Source organism: Panulirus ornatus, chromosome 63 (genome assembly GCF_036320965.1).
Source record: "Panulirus ornatus isolate Po-2019 chromosome 63, ASM3632096v1, whole genome shotgun sequence".
Taxonomy (NCBI): Eukaryota; Metazoa; Arthropoda; class Malacostraca; order Decapoda; family Palinuridae; genus Panulirus; species Panulirus ornatus.
The window spans coordinates 24197421-24221535 of record NC_092286.1 but is presented as its reverse complement, the minus strand read 5'-3'; the positions used below and the strand labels follow the sequence as shown (position 1 = coordinate 24221535).

The window sequence follows — 24115 nt, the reverse complement described above, 5'->3', positions numbered from 1 at the left end:
AAAAAAAAAAAAAAAAAAAAAAAAAAATATATATATATATATATATATATATATATATATATATATATATATATATATATATATATACATTGGCTCACGTGCGGCAGGATTGGAACTCCAGCATTTGTGTGGGAGGTGGGTACACTAACCACTGGGCTGTAGTTAGTGTACCCACCTCCCACACAGGTGGCACAGGTTCGAATCCTGCTGTACGGTAGGGTATTATACGTTCTTTGAGAGTACGCGCTTATATGCACATAGCACCCTGTTTCCTTGCGCTACCTCGCTGACGCGGGAGACGGCAATTATGATAAATGAGTACATATACGTATAGAATTTCAACTGGACGACAGAAAATAGTGAAGTCCCGCCCGACTCAGGTTGGAAACACAGTTGTGATGTGTGCACAAGACGACCTGCCACCACAAGAGACCCACTTCACATCCTGGTCTTCCTCAGACAGAGGAATCGAGCCCAGGTCTTGACGTCTTGGAGGGGCGTAGCTCCGGGTGTGGTAAACCCCCATCAACAGACCACCACAGTAATGGGGGAAACAAACTATGGGTTACTGGCAAATGGACACTTCCAGGGAATGGGTCACCTACAGCGATCACTCGACACTCGAAGACCTCCGTGGCTTAATGGTTAGTCTTGCTACCCACGGCTTTTGAACGCATGGGTTCGACTCCTGGCTACTACGGCGATGGCTGGTCCAGCGTGAACGCATCTCAGCTACCGTAATAAAGATAGATATAGATAGATACTCGAGGTTGTTGAACGGCGGGCACAGATCTGGAGGGTGAGGTATAGGGCAAGCCTTCTCCACGCCCTGGGTTTGAGGAGGAGGAAGGATGAGGTGATCGCTGCTGTGTGTGTGGGGTCTGAAATCGAACGGACCAAGTGTTCGAATGTTGGTCTCATGAAGACACAGGAGAGAGAGAGAGAGAGAGAGAGAGAGAGAGAGAGAGAGAGAGAGAGAGAGAGAGAGAGAGAGAGAGAGATGTGGTGAATAGTCGTAGAATAGTTTGAGAGAGAGGAAGAATAGGGAAAACACTCTCCTCCTCCCCGGGTGCGTGGTTAGGCGCGCACACACACGCACGCCCCCACGCCACAGGTAACCTCGCGTGACGTCAGATGTTTGGTATGACCTCCATAAAAGCGACAGTGGTGTGGGAGACGTCTGCCACCACTGCTGCCACCACTGGACCACTGTTGCCACCACTGGCCCACTGCTGCCAACACTGGACCACTGCTACCACCACTGCAACACTGCTGCCACCACTGGACCACTGCTGCCAACACTATCATTACTCCCACCACTGCACCACTGCTGCCACCACTGGACCACTGTTGCCACCACTGGACCACTGCAGCCAACACTGGACCACTGCTGCCACTACTGCACCACTCTGCCACCACTGGACCACTGCTGCCAACACTATCATTACTCCCACCACTGCACCACTGCTGCCACCACTGGACCACTGTTGCCAACACTGCACCACTGCTGCCACCACTGGATCACTGCTTGCACCACTGCTGCCAACATTGCACCACTGCTGCCACCACTGGATCACTGCTTGCACCACTGCTGCCAACATTGCACCACTGCTGCCACCACTGCACCACTGCTGCCAACATTGCACCACTGCTGCCACCACTGGATCACTGCTTGCACCACTGCTGCCAACATTGCACCACTGCTGCCACCACTGGACCACCCGGACCTAACCACAATGACGAAGGTCAACCCAGGAGTAGAACTCGGAATTAAGAAATAGATCGCTTTAAAACCCGACCTTCAGCCCTTACTTATGATGGTAGTGAAGTATACAGTGAATATCCCACACACACACACACACACACACACACACACGCACACACACACACACACACACACACACACACACACACACACACAGAGTGTATGATGTCATACAGTTCAGCTGACCTGCCACAAGGTCACCCCTGGGGTTTGCGTGTGACACTAGTGGAGGTCACACACACACACACACACACACACACGAGACCTGAGAGCTTGAATTGGCTTTGTGGTGAACGTGACTGTGTGCGGGTAGGGGGGGTGGGGGGGGGGGAGGCGCTGGGGGGGTCATCCCAGCCCCAGGATCTCCTGAGTGTGACGTAACCGTTAGCGTCACATGCTTACCAGTCACACACACACACACACACATACACTCACGTCATGGTCACCCCCTCCTCATCATCCCCCAGCCGTAACGTAACTCCCCAGGTAGCGTGGGGTTGGGGGATTGGGGGTTGGGGGATGGGGGGTTGGGAGGGAAGAGAGAGTGGGAGGGGGTAGTGTAGAGTACCTTTCAGTGGGTACTTTCCAGTGGGCACTTTCCAGTGGGTACTACCTTCCATTGGTTACTTTCCAGTGGGTTCCTTTGCAGTGGGTACAGACGTCGTGGCTTTGCTGTGGGTACTTTCCAGTAAGTAGTTTCCAGTGGGTACCTTGCAGTGGGTACTTTCCAGTGGGCACTTTCCAGTGAGTACTACCTTCCGTTGGTTACTTTCCAGTGGGTTCCTTTGCAGTGGGTACAGACGTCGTGGCTTTGCTGTGGGTACTTTCCAGTAAGTAGTTTCCAGTGGGTACTTTCCAGTGGGCACTTTCCAGTAAGTACTACCTTCCATTGGTTACTTTCCAGTGGGTTCTTTTGCAGTGGGTACAGACGTCGTGGCTTTGCTGTGGGTACTTTCCAGTAAGTAGTTTCCAGTGGGTACTTTCCAGTGGGCACTTTCCAGAAAGTACTACCTTCCATTGGTTACTTTCCAGTGGGTGCCTTGCAGTGGGTACCGACATCACGGATTTGGTATGTAGCTGGGCTAGCGCGTGGCGCTCGGAGAGAGAGAGAGAGAGAGAGAGAGAGAGAGAGAGACAGAGAGAGAGAGAGAGAGAGAGAGAGAGAGAGAGACAGAGAGAGAGAGAGAGAGAGAGAGAGAGAGAGAGAGAGAGAGAGAGAGGCTGGGAGAGACAGATTCCCAGAGTACCAGCATCATCAATCAAGCCACCTCCTCCTCCTCCTCCATCCAGTTCAGATAACGTCTACACGCCACGGAGGGCTCCCTCACGCGCTCCTCCCTCCCTCCCACGCCCTCACGACTGTCCCCACTGGCTCCTCCCTCCCTCCCACGCCCTCACGACCGTCCCCACGCGCTCCTCCCTCCCTCCCACGCCCTCACGACTGTCCCCACTGGCTCCTCCCTCCCTCCCACGCCCTCAATACCGTCCCCACGCGCTCCTCCCTCCCTCCCACGCCCTCACGACTGTCCCCACTGGCTCCTCCCTCCCTCCCACGCCCTCACGACCGTCCCCACGTGCTTCTCCCTCCCTCCCACGCCCTCACGACTGTCCCCACGCGCTCCTCCCTCCCTCCCACGCCCTCACGACCATCCCCACGCGCTCCTCCCTCCCTCCCACGCCCTCACGACCATCCCCACGCGCTCCTCCCTCCCTCCCACGCCCTCACGACCGTCCCCACGCACCTGATTCGTCAGGCGACAGAGGGTCGACCTCGCTAGCGTACCTCAAGGTGGGTCCTGGTGACCTCTTACATAGATGTACATTACGTCGAGGAAGACACGGTCGATGGTGAGTCTGACCATGACCTTCTGGTGGCAGAAGGTCCCTGCTGGGGCAGGGTGCCGCTGGGGGGGGGAAGGTCCCTGTTGGGGCAAGGTGCCGCTGGGAGATGGAAGGTCCCTGCTGGGGCAGGGTGCCGCTGGGAGATGGAAGGTCCCTGTTGGGGCAGGGTGCCGCTGGGAGGGGGAAGGTCCCTGTTGGGGCAAGGTGCCGCTGGGAGATGGAAGGTCCCTGCTGGGGCAGGGTGCCGCTGGGAGATGGAAGGTCCCTGTTGGGGCAGGGTGCCGCTGGGAGATGGAAGGTCCCTGTCATGCCAGGGTGGACAAGATGGCAGGGTGCAACACGTCAGGAAGTGTGGAGGAGTTTGAAGACTTGATCAATACCTTAATGTTCTCTGTGACGCCATCATCGTTGTCTTCACCACATCATGTTTATCATCGGCGTTGATAATGTGCTGGGGACGTGGTATATATGGCAGTAGACAGTAGCAGGATGTGCTGGGGACGTGGTACATATGGCAGTACACAGTAGCAGGATGTGCTGGGGACGTGGTACATATGACTGTACACAGTAGCAGGATGTGCTGGGGACGTGGTACATATGGCAGTACACAGTAGCAGGATGTGCTGGGGACGTGGTACATATGACTGTACACAGTAGCAGGATGTGCTGGGGACGTGGTACATATGACTGTACACAGTAGCAGGATGTGCTGGGGACGTGGTACATATGACTGTACACAGTAGCAGGATGTGCTGGGGACGTGGTACATATGGCAGTACACAGTAGCAGGATGTGCTGGGGACGTGGTACATATGACTGTACACAGTAGCAGGATGTGCTGGGGACGTGGTACATATGGCAGTACACAGTAGCAGGATGTGCTGGGGACGTGGTACATATGACTGTACACAGTAGCAGGATGTGCTGGGGACGTGGTACATATGACTGTACACAGTAGCAGGATGTGCTGGGGACGTGGTACATATGGCAGTACACAGTAGCAGGATGTGCTGGGGACGTGGTACATATGACTGTACACAGTAGCAGGACGTGCTGGGGACGTGGTACATATGGCTATACCTCGTGCTGGAATCCTTTTTGTCGCCACGTAGCCCACTGGTGGCGCAGTGGCCTACGACGCAGTAGTCTCGGGGTTCGAATCCTCGGCGCCCAGAGGTAATATGGAATCCATATTGAAGGTAACCTTTACTGGCAGTTGCTCTGAATCCGTGGCAACGTTTACCAATTCCCCTTTTTTTTTTAGGTATTGCCTTTGGCAGCGTATAGAACTTCTGATGGCTGTAATATTCTGTATTCATCTCTCCTGTAATATTCTGTATTCATCTCTCCTGTATCCTTTCTTCACTTGAGGGAATATGGCCACAAAGACTGCAAGAGCACTTGGCACACCTCCATCCCTCACATCGTATCGAAGATCTCCCATTTTTGCCTTTGATCCTAAAGAAGCACAAAGAGCTAACAGAGAAGGTCCAGAGGAGGGCAACGAAGGTGGTGCCAGATTTAAAAGAGCTGAATTATAGGGAAAGGCTGGAGGTTTTATAGCTTCACCCGCCTTGAAAGAGAGAAAAGTGAGGGGTGACCTGATCGTAACCTTTTAAGTTTTTGAACTAGATCAGTGACGTGGATAATGCATAGAGTGTTTGCGCAACCAGAGGACATAACGTAGAGTACAAATTTTGTTATGAATGATGTAAAGACATACTTTTATATCGTGATGTTAGCATGACTAAGGACATGCTAATGCAGATGACATCCATAAATGTAAGAAGTTGTAAGTCTAGGAAGTTGTATGATAGTGGAGAATGTTCAAGAGATTGTGGCCCCCCACGAGTGTATAGCTCCCTCTTCCGTACAGTACAAATAAGGTAATTAGAACCTTGCACTTCATTAAACCTGTCACCAAAACACCATATATTCAATACTTGTACCTTTAACAGAGAATGTTGCCTTATCTAGTAGCTTCACATGATATTTCATTACGTTCCATTGTTTCAAGGTTCACAAATCTTCCTCCACACCAATCAGCCAGTACCCTCTCTCTCTCTCCTCCGCTCCTCAACCTAACCAGAATTAGCCTCTGTTTACTGTCCTCTTTCTTGCAACGTCTTCGACCTCTGCAACAACCGAAGAACTCCTGCCACTTTGACGTTTTCCCACTGAATTTTCTCCTCGTTCCACTATGACTTTTGCTCAACCAGTACTTTTGTAGCTGTTCGCCCTGTCTGTTGTTGGTAGCTGTCCTGCACACAACCCACCTGTTCATCCTCTCCGTGGTCCTGGTCCATAAATGGATACCCACCATAGGCTGGGGTACGTGTGTACATGTCGCTTACGTGATGGCCATGATTAGGGCTTCAGTGACTTATGCTGTCTCAGCTCCAGTCGTAAAACGATGAGAAATTCTGTGAAAACAAGAGTTATCAGAAGATCGGAATGGTCTGGTCACGAACTCTGGACCATATAGATGTGGGCCAGACACATTAATGGCATACATTATCGCCAGACTCACCCATCTCGTGCAGTGACAGAGTGTCTGGTTGCTATAGGTTGCCATGACCAGAGTCCGAAGGGAGAACACTGGCCTCAAACTACAGGGGAAAGGCAGCTCCCATAGTGTATACCGACGCGTCCATGTATAACAAATGTTAGATTAAAATCCCAGTGTTTTGAGGACAGGATGTGAAATCCTACACCTTTTCAATAACTTAAGAGACATCCTGATGTCTATCTTCCTCGTAGAGTTTGCTAAAGGAACCTGCTGGTAATATATATCAGCGAGGGAAACTGTAGATATGTGGGTGACGTAGCATAAACTCCTTGACATGAAGATCGCAACAAAAAAAAAAGGATTTTCATTCTCTCCAAGATACATTTGTGGACGAGTTCGTGGATCTTGTTGACCGTGTTACCTTGGGCAAGAACGTTCCCTTGACCTCCAGTGTGAACTAGAAAGTCACTACTTCTGTACCCCACCCCACTCAACCCCTAGAAAGAGAGGGGTCGAACTCGCTGACCCTGATTAAGACGAAGACATCCTTCAACGTGAAAACTGACCAGGTCTTCCTTCAGGTACTTTTGTTATGAACGCGTAGTTCATCCTCCACATTACCCTCGAAGTCTAGTAGATCGAGCTGTAGGTTCACCTCGAGTCTGTCCAAGGTTTCTGGTCAGCTGTCACTCAAGTAAGAGACATTCTACGTAGAATATTAATCACACGAAGATGTAGATATATACATGTCTAGGTCTTCCATCGCCACCCGCCACAGTCCCTCCCTCTGACATCTGTCTTCGAAGATGAATACGTTTTTTTCTTAACTTTACAAGGATAACTCCAGCTTTAGCTGGGTCACTGTCAGACTGTGATATATTCATCTTTATTAGGTCACTGTCAGACTTCATTCATCTTTATTAGGTCACTGTCAGACTTCATTTCATTCATCTTTATTGGGTCACTGTCAGACTTCATTTATCTTTATTGGGTCACTGTCAGACTTCATTCATCTTTATTGGGTCACTGTCAGACTTCATTTCATTCATCTTTATTGGGTCACTGTCAGACTTCATTTCATTCATCTTTATTGGGTCACTGTCAGACTTCATTTCATTCATCTCAGACTTCATTTCATTCGTATTCTCTCTTAAGGAAGGACACCAGGTGAATAATAAAGAGACGTAAAACCATCGGTTTCACCCGCCCTTTACCATATTATAAATTTCACTTTCGACCTGGGAGTGACCTGGTCACTCCCTCACAGGGATGGAGTCTGCCACTCACACTCCACGTCTGACTAGGTCAGTATGACCTGACAACAGGTCAGGTCATTCTGACAGGTCAGAATTAATCCTATATGTATGCCGTCTGCCTGGGAGGTTTTGGAGGTAAGGTTGGCCATGCTGGAGGGGTTTTGGAGGTGAGGTTGGCCATGCAGGAGGGGTTTTGGAGGTGAGGTTGGCCATGCTGGAGGGGTTTTGGAGGTAAGGTTGGCCATGCTGGAGGGTTTTGGAGGTGAGGTTGGTCATGCTGGAGGGTTTTGGAGGTGAGGTTGGCCATGCTGAGGGGTTTTGGAGGTGAGGTTGGCCATGCTGGAGGGTTTTGGAGGTGAGGTTGGCCATGCTGGAGGGGTTTTGGAGGTGAGGTTGGCCATGTGGGGTCGGGTGCCTCGCTATGATGTTAGCTTCAGCCAACTTCATAAGGTTTCTCTCCTGAAACTTCGTCACTTCTTACTGGCCAGGATCAGTTTTGTAAACTGCTTCCTCCTGGCCAGGATCAGTTTTGTAAACTGCTTCTTACTGGCCAGGATCCGTCTTAAACTGCCATGGAGAGACTCCCTCGTATGCTTGCTGTCTCTCCCTCGTCAGGATTAGCGTCCAGGAGTCTCGCGTCTCGTGTCTCTCTCCTCTGTCAGCGTGTACCGAAGGTGGACAGTCATCACCACCTCGTCACAATGGCCAGTTAGGTCACTCGGATGACTGACGTACGCTCCTAGAGCCTGACCAGTTAGCAGGGGGACTCTAGAGCCTGACCAGTTAGCAGGGGGACTTTAGAGCCTGACCAGTTAGCAGGGGGACTTTAGGGCCTGACCAGTTAGCAGGGGGATTCTAGGGCCTGACCAGTTAGCAGGGGGGACTTTAGAGCCTGACCAGTTAGCAGGGGGGACTTTAGAGCCTTACCAGTTAGCAGGGGGACTCTAGAGCTTTACCAGTTAGCAGGGGGACTCTAGAGCTTTACCAGTTAGCAGGGGGACTCTAGAGCTTGACCAGTTAGCAGGGGGACTCTAGAGCCTGACCAGTTAGCAGGGGGACTCTAGAGCTTTACCAGTTAGCAGGAGGACTCTAGAGCTTTACCAGTTTACTGTAGTCGTATGGGATAGACTGTAGACTGTAGACTGTAGTCGTATATGTGTATGGGATAGACTGTTGTCGTATATGTGTATGGGATACTGTAGTCGAATATGTGTATGGGATAGACTGTTGTCGTATATGTGTATGGGATAGACTGGAGTCGTATATGTGTATGGGATAGACTGTAGTTTCATGTGTGTATGGGATAGACTGTAGTCGATCTATACTGTATGTGGCGGGAGTTCTACACTAGTGGGGCCTCCATCTCTCGAACAATTATTTGCCATTTTTATTCCCAGTTTCATTTTTCATCCACTGTTCTTATACAGTAAACAGAAAAGTACTTATTTACGTCCATTCTAACAAGTCTCTTTCTTAGTTTCGTGTTATGACCTTCTTCTGTTCTATCCTTCAGTTTACTGAAGAACTGATCAGTGTTGACATCATCCAATTGGTTTAAAAAAACTAACAAGTTGTGATTACGTCACCCATTACTCTTCTCTCTTCCGCGATGGATAGAATTAAAGCACTTGCCCTCTTCACTCGTCTCTCTTTTGAAGTATATCTTAGTTTTGCCTGACCGTGAGATGCGAACTGCTTACTGAATATTTCCTTGTCCATATATTTCAATATTGTTCACATATTTGCCATCAAACAGTTTGTCTCCACTGTAGGTTAGAAATGATGTCGACTCCCACGTCCTTCTCACACAGATATTCCTGCATCTAATTTCCTTCTTCCACTGTGTTCTATCCTCATTACATTTCACAATCCCTGTGTCTGACAACTATGGAGTCTTCTTAGATCCCATCGTAAGGTGTTGCAATCCTTCTTGACATCATCGTCAAACATGTCCAGGTTGGAGTACGAAGTCCTTCTGGCAAGTCGAGGAATAAGCGAGGGTTCCAGAACAGGGCCCTGAGGCATGCCACTGTCGACATTCCATTTCGAGAAAGCTTCCCTGACGGATCCTTCCTTTGTTTCCTTGCACTTGGATGATATTCTGTCCATTGAAGTTGGGTTTCCTTTAGTCCTGCCTCCTCAGTGGTTCGCTGTCACATACTTTCTGGCAGACCAGTGGCAGAAATTCCACCTAGCCTTCTCTTTTTGCCGAGAATAGAGCTCCCTCTCTCGTAGAAATCAAAGATCTTCGATACACTTGACCTGAAACTATGTTGTCTCTCCTTCGGGTACTTCTATAGACAGTATAGTCATGTGTTCGCTGACTGATCATATGTTTTCCAGTACTTGAACGCACTCGCCAGTGACTCTGGTCTATGGTTCGGTTCACCCTTGGTCTGGCAGCATCCTGATCGAATGGCATTTCAATCGGTCTTTCAAGTGTATCTGCACACATCACCCACGCCTCCTCCTCATTACATCTTTATGTCCTTTTTTTGCCTCCGCCACTTGCTACCGAACGCTATATCTTTCTAATGCGATCTTTTTTTAAAAGATATATTTCCATTCAGTGGTTCCCCCATGTTCAAACTCCTTTGTAGATTGCTCAGAAGCTGCTGAGATAAGGGTTTAGACTTCGTCTTTGTCGCTTTGAACCAAACAGTGAGATTTAAGATATCATTTGATCTCTTTCTTTTTCAATTGGCGTATCATATTCATTTTCAATTTCTATGTTGTGCGTAATGGCAGCAGTGATGGCGTATGGTCAGCTCTGACCCTCAAATACGCCAGAGACGCGATGATTCTTGGATGATAATCTAATTGACTGTGTGTGTGTGTGTGTGTGTGTGTGTGTGTGTAACTGAAACCCCTTCCCTCTATGATCAAAACCCGACCGACTGTAAGGAGAATACGATCCTCTAATTCTTCCCAGTACGGGCCACTTGTAAGAGCATCCATCAGTGTATCTCTAATTCTAGTCTTGTCCCTTATGAAGAGAGCCAGACCATCTCTCCTCCCTCTTTATCGCACCCAATCATCAGTTGTAGTTCCCAGGACCACGAAAGGTACCTCTGTTCAGTCCTTCAACTCCAGCATCTTCATTCTTAAGCAGTCATCCTTCCACATCTGTATACCGATCACTTACAGTGAGGCACGTACCACTTGATATTCCAGGGGCTTACCCTGAGCCAGTGGCTGTTCTACCATCTGTGATGTCGTTTTTCGTTTGCCCTCTGACTGGAACCCTTAGTTCTATCCTCCCTCTCCCTCTCTTCTGATGGACACTCCACTCAATTCACCGTTCCCTGCGCGAACCTCTCCATACCCTGTTTTATCCCCTCTTGGTTACACGTTCCCACATCAGACATGTTCCTCAAGCCCTGCGCACAGTCTCTCGGGGGCGTTCCCCCCTGAGAATGTGTTACCGTGTGTCTGAGCTACATGGTTCCGATCACAGTTCTACACCCACCTACGCCACACCACTGTGGTGTTCTACTCCCACCTACGCCACACCACTGTGATGTTCTACTCCCTCCTACCCCACACCACTGTGATGTTCTACTCCCTCCTACCCCACACCACTGTGATGTTCTACTCCCTCCTACCCCACACCACTGTGATGTTCTACTCCCACCTACCCCACACCACTGTGGTGTTCTACTCCCACCTACCCCACACCACTGTGATGTTCTACTCCCACCTACCCCACACCACTGTGATGTTCTACTCCCTCCTACCCCACACCACTGTGATGTTCCACTCCCACCTACCCCACACCACTGTGATGTTCTACTCCCTCCTACCCCACACCACTGTGATGTTCTACTCCCTCCTACCCCACACCACTGTGATGTTCTACTCCCTCCTACCCCACACCACTGTGATGTTCTACTCCCACCTACCCCACACCACTGGCTGATGTTCTACTCCCACCTACCCCACACCACTGTGATGTTCTACTCCCACCTACCACTGGCTGGTGTTCGCGTAGCTTGGTGAAGGTATTTCGCGGATCACTTCGTTACGTCGGGCACTGTAGTGGTCATTAGTGTTGTTGATGCTGACATCCACCTCTTGTTGTGGGGTTGTGAGATCCAGGACGCGTCAGCTGGCTGGCTGGAGCCCCCCAGATCTCTCAGGGGACGAGGCGATGCTTGGCTATACCACACTGTCATACTAACCTCATTCCTGTGTGTGTGTGTAGGCCTGTGTGTCTCTCACCCACTCGTACCGCTTTTCACTCTAGATTAACCGAGTTCACCAGTGGTCAAATCAGCTCAAACTGGCCATTTGGTTCATGGATTATTCATCTCGAAATTCGGTCTCGAGAACCTGGGTTACGAGACTGCAACAGACGGGGGCCTCCAACCACCGACCGATCTATTTGGACGACGGTGAATGGATGGCATGTTGGCCTAAGTTGGTAGATGCTTGGAATATGATCGTGTGTTTGTGTGTGTGTGTGTGTGTGTGTGTGTGTGTGTGTGGGTGTGTGTGTGGATGTGTGGGTGTGTGGGTGTGTGGGAGGATACAACCTGTAGTAAGGTCAACTTGGCGAACGGATGGGCCCCTGATTCAAGTCCCTCCGTGTCATGTGTACGGGGGAGGAAAAGGTAGCGTCAGGGGAAGGAGGAGGTGGCCAGGCCTTTTCTAACCCACATATTCCCTCCACGCCCTCCGGAATTCCACCCATTCCCTCCACGCCCTCCGGAATTCCACCTATTCCCTTCACGCCCTCCGGAATTCCACATATTCCCTCCACGCCCTCCGGAATTCCACCTATTCCCTCCACGCCCTCCGGAATTCCACATATTCCCTCCACGCCCTCCGGAATTCCACATATTCCCTCCACGCCCTCCGGAATTCCACATATTCCCTCCACGCCCTCTGGAATTTCGGCACCAGACGGGCGGGGCCTCCCTCGTGGCAGAACAGTGCTAGGCCACGACCCCCTCACCTCACGGACGCGGGGATCGAAGTGAGGGCATCAACACCTCACACCAGACACTGGATGTGAGGGCATCAACACCTCACACCAGACACTGGATGTGAGGGCATCAACACCTCACACCAGACACTGGATGTGAGGGCATCAACACCTCACACCAGACACTGGATGTGAGGGCATCAACACCTCACACCAGACACTGGATGTGAGGGGGAGTTCTGCCACATCGGTCCAGGAGACGGCACAGTGGCGTCACGACCTCCAAGTCGACGCAGTGACGCACGTCGCCCGCGACGTATGCCACCCCTCGATCACGTCACTCGCGACGTACGTCACCCTCGACGTACGTCACCCTCGACGTACGTCACCCTCAACGTGTGGTGGTAAACAGTCTCACACGCGGACCACTGGGTCTGTGTGTCGGCGTCTTGGGCCACTTCACCGGTGGGTCCTCCCACACGCCCGCTGCTCTGCGCTGGTCACTTCCATGTCACTGGCTATGTAGGGCAGGTGTGTGTGTGTGTGTGTGTGTGAAGCAAGATCGTAGACGTTATGTTATATACACACACCAGCTTCCCTGGTCGGCAGGTGTGGCCAACCACAACACTGGCTTGTTTGGTTCTCGTAACACTGGTGGTTATCTCGTGCATCTGTTCCACTGTTCATGAAGCAGTGTGTGTGTGTGTGTAGCACAGTGTTGCGTGATGTATCTATGGCCAAAGTGTTGTAGGTGTTGCATGTAGATATGGCCCTAGTGTTGTAGAATGTGTTGCATGATGTAGATATGGCCATAATGCTGTAGAAGGTGTTGCATGGTGTAGATGTGGCCTTAGTGTTGTAGTGTTGCATGATGTAGATGTAGCCCTAGTGTTGTAGAAGGTGTTGCATGATGTAGATGTGGCCTTAGTGTTGTAGAAGGTGTTGCATGATGTAGATGTGGCCCTATTGTTGTAGAAGGTGTTGCATGATGTAGATATGGCCATAATGCTGTAGAAGGTGTTGCATGGTGTAGATGTGGCCCTAGTGTTGTAGAAGGTGTTGCATGATGTAGATGTGGCCCTAGTGTTGTAGAAGGTGTTGCATGATGTAGATGTGGCCCTATTGTTGTAGAAGGTGTTGCATGATGTAGATGTGGCCCTAGTGTTGTAGAAGGTGTTGCATGATGTAGATGTGGCCCTAGTGTTGTAGAAGGTGTTGCATGGTGTAGATGTGGCCCTAGTGTTGTAGAGTATTGCTTTGTATTTATGGTCATAGTGTTGAAGAGAGTTTTACGTGATGTAGACGTGGCCACAGTGTAAAGAGGGTGTTGTATGTTGTAGACGTGGCCATAGTGTAGTACTAAGGTGTTGTATGTTGTAGGTGTAGCCATAGTGTAGTACTAAGGTGTTGCATGACGTAGACATAAGGTGTTGCATGACGTAGACGTAGTACAGTCCTAGGGTGTTGCATGACGTAGACGTAGTATAGTACTAGGGTGTTGCATGACGTAGACGTAGTATAGTCCTAGGGTGTTGCATGACGTAGACGTAGTACAGTCCTAGGGTGTTGCATGACGTAGACGTAGTACAGTCCTAGGGTGTTGCATGACGTAGATGTAGTACAGTCCTAGGGTGTTGCATGACGTAGACGTAGTATAGTACTAGGGTGTTGCATGACGTAGACGTAGTATAGTCCTAGGGTGTTGCATGACGTAGACATAGTACAGTCCTAGGGTGTTGCATGACGTAGACATAAGGTGTTGCATGACGTAGACGTAGTACAGTCCTAGGGTGTTGCATGACGTAGACGTAGTACAGTCCTAGGGTGTTGCATGACGCCTACATGACCCATCATGAACCAGAGTGTACACAACGTCTCTTGCCCGCGTACAGGGACCAGCTTCCTGGTGTGGGATGTGGGCGGCCAGGAGAAGCTCCGGCCGCTGTGGCGCTCGTACACACGCTGTACGGACGGCATCGTGTTCGTGGTCGACTCCACGGACGCCGAGCGCATGGACGAAGCCAAGATGGAGCTGTTACGCACGGTGAGAACGCCCGAAAACCACCACGTCCCAATCTTGGTCCTGGCCAACAAGCAGGACCTGCCAGGGGCCAAGGACGCGGCCCAGGTGAGGATTGGTGGGGGAGGAATGGTGGGGGTTGGGGAGGAATGGTGGGGGAGGAATGGTGGGGGTACGGGAGGAATGGTGGGGGTAGGGGAGGAATGGTGGGGGAGGAATGGTGGGGGTACGGGAGGAATGGTGGGGGAGGAATGGTGGGGGAGGAATGGTGGGGGTACGGGAGGAATGGTGGGGGTAGGGGAGGAATGGTGGGGGAGGAATGGTGGGGGTACGGGAGGAATGGTGGGGGAGGAATGGTGGGGGAGGAATGGTGGGGGTTGGGGAGGAATGGTGGGGGTAGGGGAGGAATGGTGGGGGAGGAATGGTGGGGGTTGGGGAGGAATGGTGGGGGTAGGGAGGAATGGTGGGGGTAGGGGAGGAATGGTGGGGTAGGGAGGAATGGTGGGGGTAGGGGAGGAATGGTGGGGAGTAGGGGAGGAATGGTGGGGGAGGGGAGGAATGGTGGGGGTAGGGGAGGAATGGTGGGGGTAGGGGAGGAATGGTGGGGGTAGGGGAGGAATGGTGGGGGTAGGGGAGGAATGGTGGGGGTAGGGGAGGAATGGTGGGGTAGGGGAGGAATGGTGGGGGTAGGGAGGAATGGTGGGGTAGGGGAGGAATGGTGGGGTAGGGGAGGAATGGTGGGGTAGGGGAGGAATGGTGGGGTACGGGAGGAATGGTGGGGTAGGGGAGGAATGGTGGGGGTAGGGAGGAATGGTGGGGTAGGGGAGGAATGGTGGGGTAGGGGAGGAATGGTGGGGTAGGGGAGGAATGGTGGGGGTAGGGAGGAATGGTGGGGTAGGGGAGGAATGGTTGGGGTAGGGGTGGAATGGTGGGGGAGGGAGAATGGTGGGGGAGGAGAATGGTGGGGGTAGAGGTGGTGGGGAGGAATGGTGGGGGAGGAATGGTGGGGTAGGGGAGGAATGGTGGGGGAGGGGAATGGTGGGGGAGGAATGGTGGGGGTAGGGGAGGAATGGTGGGGGTAGGGAGATGGTGGGGTAGGGGAGGAATGGTGGGGGTTGGGGAGGAATGGTGGGGGTAGGGAGGAATGGTGGGGGAGAATGGGGGGAGGAATGGTGGGGGAGGATATGGTGGGGGTAGGGGAGGAATGGTGGGGGGAATGGTGGTGGAGGAAGGTGGGAAATGGTGGGGGGGAGGAATGGTGGGGGTAGGGGAGGAATGGTGGGGGGAATGGTGGGGGTAGGGGGTAGGGAGGGGAATGGTGGGGGAGGAATGGTGGGGGAGGAATGGTGGGGGTAGGGGAGGAATGGTGGGGGAGGAATGGGGGAGGGAGAATGGTGGGGGTTGGGAGGAATGGTGGGGTGGGTAGGGGAGGAATGGTGGGGGTAGGAATGGTGGGGGTAGGGGAGGAATGGTGGGGGTAAGGGGGGTAGAATGGTGGGGGTAGGGGAGGAATGGTGGGGGAGGAGAATGGTGGGGGAGGAATGGTGGGGGTAGGGAGGAATGGTGGGGAGATGGTGGGGTAGGGGAGGAATGGTGGGGTAGGGGAGGAGGGGGAGGAATGGTGGGGGGAGGTGGGGAATGGTGGGGGAGGGAGGAATGGTGGGGATGGTGGAGGAATGGGGGGAGGAGGAATGGTGGGGGAGGATGGGGGGGGGAATGGTGGGGGTAGGGGAGGAATGGGGGTTGGATGGTGGGGTAGGGAAGGTGGGGAGATGGGGGGTAGGGAAGGAATGGTGGGGGAGGGGAGGAGAATGGTGGGGGTAGGGGAGGAATGGTGGGGGTAGGTGAGGAATGGTGGGGGTAGGGGAGGAATGGTGGGGTAGGGGAGGAATGGTGGGGTAGGGGAGGAAGGGTGGGGGAGGAATGGTGGGGGTAGGGGAGGAATAGTGGGGGTAGGGGAGGAATGGTGGGGGTAGGGGAGGATTGGTGGGGGAGGAATGGTGGGGTAGGGGAGGAATGGTGGGGGTAGGGGAGGAATGGTGGGGGAGGAATGGTGGGGTAGGGGAGGAATGGTGGGGGAGGAATGGTGGGGGTAGGGGAGGAATGGTGGGAGTAGGGGAGGAATGGTGGGGGAGGGGAGGAATGGTGGGGGTAGGGGAGGAATGGTGGGGGTAGGGGAGGAATGGTGGGGGTAGGGGAGGAATGGTGCGGGTAGGGAGGAATGGTGAGGGTAGGGGAGGAAGGGTGGGGGAGGAATGGTGGGGGTAGGGGAGGAATAGTGGGGGTAGGGGAGGAATGGTGGGGGTAGGGGAGGAATGGTGGGGGTAGGGGAGGAATGGTGCGGGTCGGGGAGGAATGGTGAGGGTAGGGGAGGAAGGGTGGGGGAGGAATGGTGGGGGTAGGGGAGGAATGGTGGGGGTAGGGGAGGAATGGTGGGGGTAGGGGAGGAATGGTGGGGGTAGGGGAGGAATGGTGCGGGTAGGGGAGGAATGGTGAGGGTAGGGGAGGAAGGGTGGGGGAGGAATGGTGGGGGTAGGGGAGGAATAGTGGGGGTAGGGGAGGAATGGTGGGGGTAGGGGAGGAATGGTGGGGATAGGGGAGGAATGGTGGGGGTAGGGAGGATTGGTGGGGGTAGGGGAGGAATGGTGGGGGAGGGGAGGAATGGTGGGGGTAGGGGAGGAATGGTGGGGGTAGGGGAGGAATGGTGGGGGTAGGGGAGGAATGGTGGGGGTAGGGGAGGAATGGTGGGGAGTAGGGGAGGAATGGTGGGGGTAGGGGAGGAATGGTGGGGGTAGGGGAGGAATGGTGGGGGTAGGGGAGGAATGGTGGGGGTAGGGCAGGAATGGTGGGGAGTAGGGGAGGAATGGTGGGGGAGGGGAGGAATGGTGGGGGTAGGGGAGGAATGGTGGGGGAGGGGAGGAATGGTGGGGTAGGGGAGGAATGGTGGGGGAGGGGAGGAATGGTGGGGGTAGGGGAGGAATGGTGGGGGTAGGGGAGGAATGGTGGGGGTAGGGGAGGAATGGTGGGGGGAGGGGAGGAATGGTGGGGGAGGGGAGGAATGGTGGGGGTAGGGGAGGAATGGTGGGGGTAGGGGAGGAATGGTAGGGGAGGAATGGTGGGGGTAGGGGAGGAATGGTGGGGGTAGGGGAGGAATGGTGGGGGTAGGGGAGGAATGGTGGGGGAGGAATGGTGGGGAAAGGTTGCTGGAGAAGGGGGCTAAGTGGGGAGGAGAAAGGTAGGAGGTTCAGAAGCCTCTCCAACAGTAACTAATACAAGTGCCTCTCCCACAGTCATCACACCTGTGCCTCTACCTCAGTCATCACACCTGTGCCTCTCCCTCAGTCATCACACCTGTGCCTTTCCCTCGGTCATCACACCTGTGCCTCTACCTCAGTCATCACACCTGTGCCTCTACCTCAGTCATCACACCTGTGCCTCTCCCTCAGTCATCACACCTGTGCTTCTCCCACAGTCATCACACCTGTGCCTCTTCCTCAGTCTTCACACCTGTGCCTCTTCCTCAGTCATCACACCTGTGCCTCTCCCTCAGTCATCACACCTGTGCCTCTCCCACAGTCATCACACCTGTGCCTCTCCCACAGTCATCACACCTGTGCCTCTCCCACAGTCATCACACCTGTGCCTCTCCCACAGTCATCACACCTGTGCCTCTTCCTCAGTCATCACACCTGTGCCTCTTCCTCAGTCATCACACCTGTGCCTCTTCCTCAGTCATCACACCTGTAACTCTTCTTCAGTCATCACACCTGTGCCTCTCCCACAGTCATCACACCTGTGCCTCTCCCACAGTCATCACGCCTGTGCCTCTTCCTCAGTCATCACACCTGTGCCTCTTCCTCAGTCATCACACCTGTGCCTCTTCCTCAGTCATCACACCTGTAACTCTTCTTCAGTCATCACACCTGTGCCTCTCCCACAGTCATCACACCTGTGCCTCTCCCACAGTCATCACGCCTGTGCCTCTTCCTCAGTCATCACACCTGTGCCTCTTCCTCAGTCATCACACCTGTGACTCTTCTTCAGTCATCACACCTGTGCCTCTTCCTCAGTCATCACACCTGTGCCTCTTCCTCAGTCATCACACCTGTGCCTCTTCCTCAGTCATCACACCTGTGACTCTTCTTCAGTCATCACACCTGTGCCTATTCTCCAGTCATCACACCTGTGCCTATTCCTCAGTCATCACACCTGTGCCTATTCTTCAGTCATCACACCTGTGCCTCTTCCTCAGTCATCACACCTGTGCCTCTTCCTCAGTTATCACACCTGTGACTCTTCTTCAGTCATCACACCTGTGCCTCTCCCTCAGTTATCACACCTGTTCGTCCAAACGGGCTTTTAGCAACTGTTCTTTTAACCCTGTTATCACGTTTGTGCCTCTGTTCCAGTTATCGCAGGTGTGTGTGTTCACCTGTCACCACACATCTGTTACCCCTGGCTATAACCCCTGTTCCTCTCACCCATATATCACCCCCAGGACCCATATATAACATCTGTGCCCTGTACCCAGTCATCACACCTGTATGCATCCTCCTGTTGTTGCACTTGTGCATGTCCATTCATCACAGGTGTCTCTCTCCACCGGTTAGGACACCTGTAATTTTCCCCGAGACGTTACATCTGTGCTTCTCCCTGCCCCAGTCATCATCCTCCCTATGCCTCTCCCTCCCTCCCTCCCCCAGACATGCACATTGTGCCTCTCCCTAACCCCAGACATGCAGACCACACCTCTCCCTAACCCCAGACATGCAGACCATGCCTCTCCCTACCCCCAGACATGCACATTGTGCCTCTCCCTAACCCCAGACATGCAGACCACACCTCTCCCTAACCCCAGACATGCAGACCATGCCTCTCCCTACCCCCAGACATGCAGACCACGCCTCTCCCTACCCCAGACATGCACATTGTGCCTCTCCCTCCCCCAGACATGCAGACCACACCTCTCCCTAACCCCAGACATGCAGACCATGCCTCTCCCTACCCCCAGACATGCAGACCATGCCTCTCCCTACCCCCAGACATGCACATTGTGCCTCTCCCTCCCCCAGACATGCAGACCACACCTCTCCCTAACCCCAGACATGCACATTGTGCCTCCCCCTCCCCCAGACATGCAGACCACACCTTTCCCTACCCCCAGACATGCAGACGACGCCTCTCCCTCTCCCTCAGTCATGCAGACCACACCTCTTCCTACCCCCAGACATGCACATAGTGCCTCTCCCTCTCCCTCAGTCATGCAGACCGTGCCCCTCTCCCTCTCTCTCCCTCAGTAACCAGCCCCTGCGTCTCTCCCTCTCCCTCAGTCACCAGCCCCTGCGTCTCCCTCTCCCTCAGTAACCAGCCCCTGCGTCTCCCTGCAGGTAGAGAAGTGTCTGGGGCTGCGGGAGCTGGGGCCTACGCAGCTGTTCCACGTGCAGCCCTCGTGCGCCGTCATCGGGGACGGGTTGGAGGAGGGGCTGGAGTGCCTTTACGACATGATATGCAAGAGGAAGAAGATCAGTAGACATATTCACAAAGCTAGCAAGCGTAGGTGATGCCCGCTCACACCTAGCCTGTACAATACTATGATATATCCTTTAAGGTCTAGTATTAAATATACATTTTGTAACAATACAGTGTGTTTTTCTAACCGCCTGCGCGCGCGCGCGAGTCTTGGGAGTGTGTGGGTAGACCAGGGGTGAGTAGAAGGGGTAGGTGGTGGTTGGGTGAGGGAGGCGAAAGTAACAGTGAGGTGGGGAAGGGCGTGGCGCGACCTGCGCGCCTGCGGGGGAAGCCTTCCTCACCCCCTCCTGCTAGGGATGTGTGTGTGTGTGTGTGTGTGTGTGTGTGTGTGTGCGGTGGCTCACACGACTCCAGACGCAGAGCCACGCGCCTCACCCTCATCACTACACACGTATATATACTCCACTCTGCCTGCGAGAAGTTCACTCACTATGACTCTCCATAGGAGCTCTTCTACTCTACGTTTCCCCTCCTATACGAAGGAGCGCTTCTGCAGGAGCTTACAGAGAGAGGCCCTGGGTCGCTAAACCTTGTCCTCAAGTAACTCTAGATTAAAACCCATGAGACTGATTTTGACGTTGTTTCCATCTATCGCCACACCACTGGACTACCTGTTGCTCCTCGTCCCTCCTTCTCTCTCTCAGTATGTAGATAACCCGAGTGTGTGGAATGTGTGTACCTGTGGCCACTGCCTCCGCCCCTGGGGAAGACGGGGTGGTGGTTAGGTGAATGGCAGGGAAGTGGGCGGAGTCCGCTTAGTTTACGGGGCAATAAAGATAGAGGCGTGTGTGTGGCTAACAGTAATTACGGTGGGGTATACTGAACACACGCTGAACGCTTATGACCCGTGGCAGCCCCAGGGCCACTGCGTTCGAACCCCGCCACATCACAGGGGAGTTCGTGCGCCGAATACCTCTCTCTCGGCACTAGTAGTAAGGCAAGAGCCCATAAAACAAGTGAGTAAAACTTAAATCTATTTCATTCACAGTCCCGGTGCACGGGACATGTTAAGTCCAGCCCTTGCCAAATTTTCCAGTCATTATTTTCGTATTCAACTGGGATCATGTTAATGGTTCTTCCCCAGTGTTGGGCCAGACCATCTCAGTCCTATTGTGCGTCGACTGACCAACGGGGGAAGAGATGCGTTTAAATTTGATGTGTAGATTGTGAGAATGTCTGAGAACGTGGCATCTGACACTATTTTCTCTGAACACAAAATGTATGTTCAAATGTGTTCACTGTACTGGCCAAGCTATGTGAGGTGTGGTGGTATGAGTTATCTCATTACTTAAACTTACCTCCTCATTTGGTCATATATATATATATATATATATATATATATATATATATATATATATATATATATATATATATATATATGTATATATTTGCAAGAGGTCACAGTGATGTCCATGATCTAGTACATGCATAAAACCACGAAGAAAATGAAACACAATAGTTTTCTCGTCGGTAAAATATGTAAACAGTTTCTTCTTGTCCACATATCAGAATTTTATGACAGGCATGACGTCAGACCCGAACAAGGCCATCTGGTAACGCTTGTTTACCAATGATGTCTTAGCTACGTCTCTTTCCTGGTTTATCAACTGACTGTTTCTACGTCTACTATCTCATTCTTGTATCACCTCTAACGATGTGATGATTACACGAAAGTGCACTTGGGAACTTATCGTGTCCCCACAAACTGCGCAGTAAAACTTGAGTTCCTCAACAAACCACGGCGAAGTGATAGTGTTACGTTCTCGCTGCGGAAGAGAGAAAAGTCCCATGCAACACCTGAATAAGGAAATGGGCAATTTCCCATTCTAACTTGTGTTACACTGCCAACTCAGAATCATGATACGTAAAATGTGGCTTAAGGTTTCAGGAATCACTTATTTCACGTGGGATTATCTTAAGTAATTATTAGATAAACACTGATATCTTTTTTTCAAGGAAAAGTCTCAAAAATGGATATTGGTTTTTCAATAGAAAAATAGATTTGATTACCATACCTTACGTTAGGTGAAGACTTTAGCTAGTCGTACGAATAAACAAGAAAGGTTATTGAAACCTTGATGTGTTAGCAGCTCACCATCCACCAAGTTATTTCTGGCCATCGAAAGCATCACAGCGAGACCAAGAGTGGATCACTGGCCTTCACCTGCTGCTGTGAGTATAACAATTTTAGTCTGACGAGGTACGAAGGTTGACTCATCTGACCAACGAAGGCGCTTTTACCTCTCACTGCCAAGGTACGATGCTAGACAATGTTCAACCACTCCCCCTCGGGGCGCTGGTCGATAAATGGGTACCTGGCTTGAGCTAAAGGTAGGTGAGTGTGCATGTTTATATATACACGTGGGAGGAAAAAGACATAATACATACGTACGAGGTGAAGACACAGGGCAACACTAGTGTAAATCTCTCTCTCTCTCTCTCTCTCTCTCTCTCTCTCTCTCTCTCTCTCTCTCTCTCTCTCTCTCTCTCTCTCTCTCTCTCTCTCTCTCTCTCTCTCTCTCTCTCTCTCTCTCTCTCTCTCTCTCTCTCTCTCTCCGTAACACAGCCCCAGTGTGACGCGCGTTCATCATTACCCCGTCACTCTCTCTCAATGGCACTAACCACAGGGCTGTTTCTAGCTGAGTAACATTCCCTGTTTGGTGGAGCGAGTGAAGGTAAAAATTCATCGGTTTTGCATAAGCTGTATACACTGGTCAGCTGGACCCCTCTCGACTCGTTGCGTGGCTCAAATGCCTCATTTGTAACAAGCAAACGACCGAGAAAACGATCAGAAGAGAGAGAGAGAGAGAGAGAGAGAGAGAGAGAGAGAGAGAGAGAGAGAGAGAGAGAGAGGAGGTCTGTTCAAGGGTAGACTCGTATGGGATATATCTTTTAACACGGAAGCTGAAAAACAGTTCGTACGAGCGAGTGGCGAGTGGGTGGGTGTGTGTCCCTGTGTGTGTGTGTGTGTGTACAACACGACCATCGTCACAATGTTTGGTGGGACAGATACGTGGACGTGTACATGGATTACCTGGGCGTCAGAAAGCAGCGACTGCCGTAAAGGTGAGCTGCAGTGAAAGTTAGGGCATGTTGGCTGGCGAACTGTGACTCACTGTAGTTAGAACCCTGAGGTGGATGAGCCACACTCTGGCATAATTTGAAAAGCTGCTGCTACTTATTTATTCTTCCTTTCTCTTCATACGAGGTCAGAATGTGGTAAAAAAAAACACAACGGGTGGTATGTGGGAGTGTAGATGTGACGTGAAGAATGCGTTAAGTTTGACGAACACTTAGATGGTTGGGTGGTATTGGAGAGAGAGAGAGAGAAAAAAAAATGGATCGAGAGAGAGACAGGTTATAGAGGTACAGGGGAAGGGGCGCATGCCAGGGTGGAAAGTGGGAGGTGGACTGTGGTGCACGCCAGGGCGTGTGAGTGGTGGGGTGGTTAGTGGATCATGATGGAGGACAGGGTGGAGTGTGGTGGATGATAGGGTAGAAGGTGGTGGACTGTGGTGCACGCCAGGGCGTGTGTGTGGCGGGGTGGTTAGTGGATCATGATAGAGGACAAGGTGGAGTGTGGTGGACTGTGGTGCACACCAGGGTGTGTAGGGGATTAGTGGATCATGATGGAGGACAGGATGGAGTGTGGTGGATGATGGGGTAGGAGGTGGTGGACTGTGGTGCACGCCAGGGCGTGTGTGTGTGTGGGGGGGGGGTTAGTGGATCATCATGGAGGACAGGGTGGAGTGTGGTGGATGCCGGGATAGTGGTGGACTGTGGTGAATGGCCAGGTGGAGAATGGTGGAATGTGGTGAGCTGAAGGGTAGTGGACTATGGTGGACGCCTAGGGTGGAGAACGCTGAGCGAAATGTTTCACACTAAGGTCTTGTTCCAACGGAAACAGAGAGAGAAGATCGACCTAATCTAACCTTCCACGTTAGGTGGGTGCTGGATGGGTGAGGACAGTGCCACTCAAGTGGTCTGTGCCACATCACACAGCATTCTGTGCCACATCACACAGCATTCTGTGCCACATCACACAGCATTCTGTGCCACATCACACAGCATTCTGTGCCACACACACACAGCATTCTGTGCCACATCACACAGCATTCTGTGCCACATCACACAGCATTCTGTGCCACATCACACAGCATTCTGTGCCACATCACACAGCATTCTGTGCCACACACACACATCATTCTGTGCCACATCACACAGCATTCTGTGCCACATCACACAGCATTCTGCCACATCACACAGC

At 52.3% G+C, this 24115-nt stretch overlaps 1 protein-coding gene across 1 annotated transcript in view; it reads left to right on the top strand.

Moving 5' to 3' along the window:
- The window catches only part of LOC139746001 (ADP-ribosylation factor-like protein 4C), a 38204-nt gene extending 18245 nt beyond the window's left edge, over positions 1 to 19959 (top strand). Inside the window, exons 2-3 of the mRNA XM_071656789.1 lie at positions 14192 to 14427; positions 19707 to 19959. Of these exons, the coding sequence (XP_071512890.1) occupies positions 14192 to 14427; positions 19707 to 19880 (410 nt within the window). The 3' untranslated portion in view covers positions 19881 to 19959. The remainder of the gene's footprint in view (positions 1 to 14191; positions 14428 to 19706) is intronic.
- Positions 19960 to 24115: the final 4156 nt, after the last annotated feature.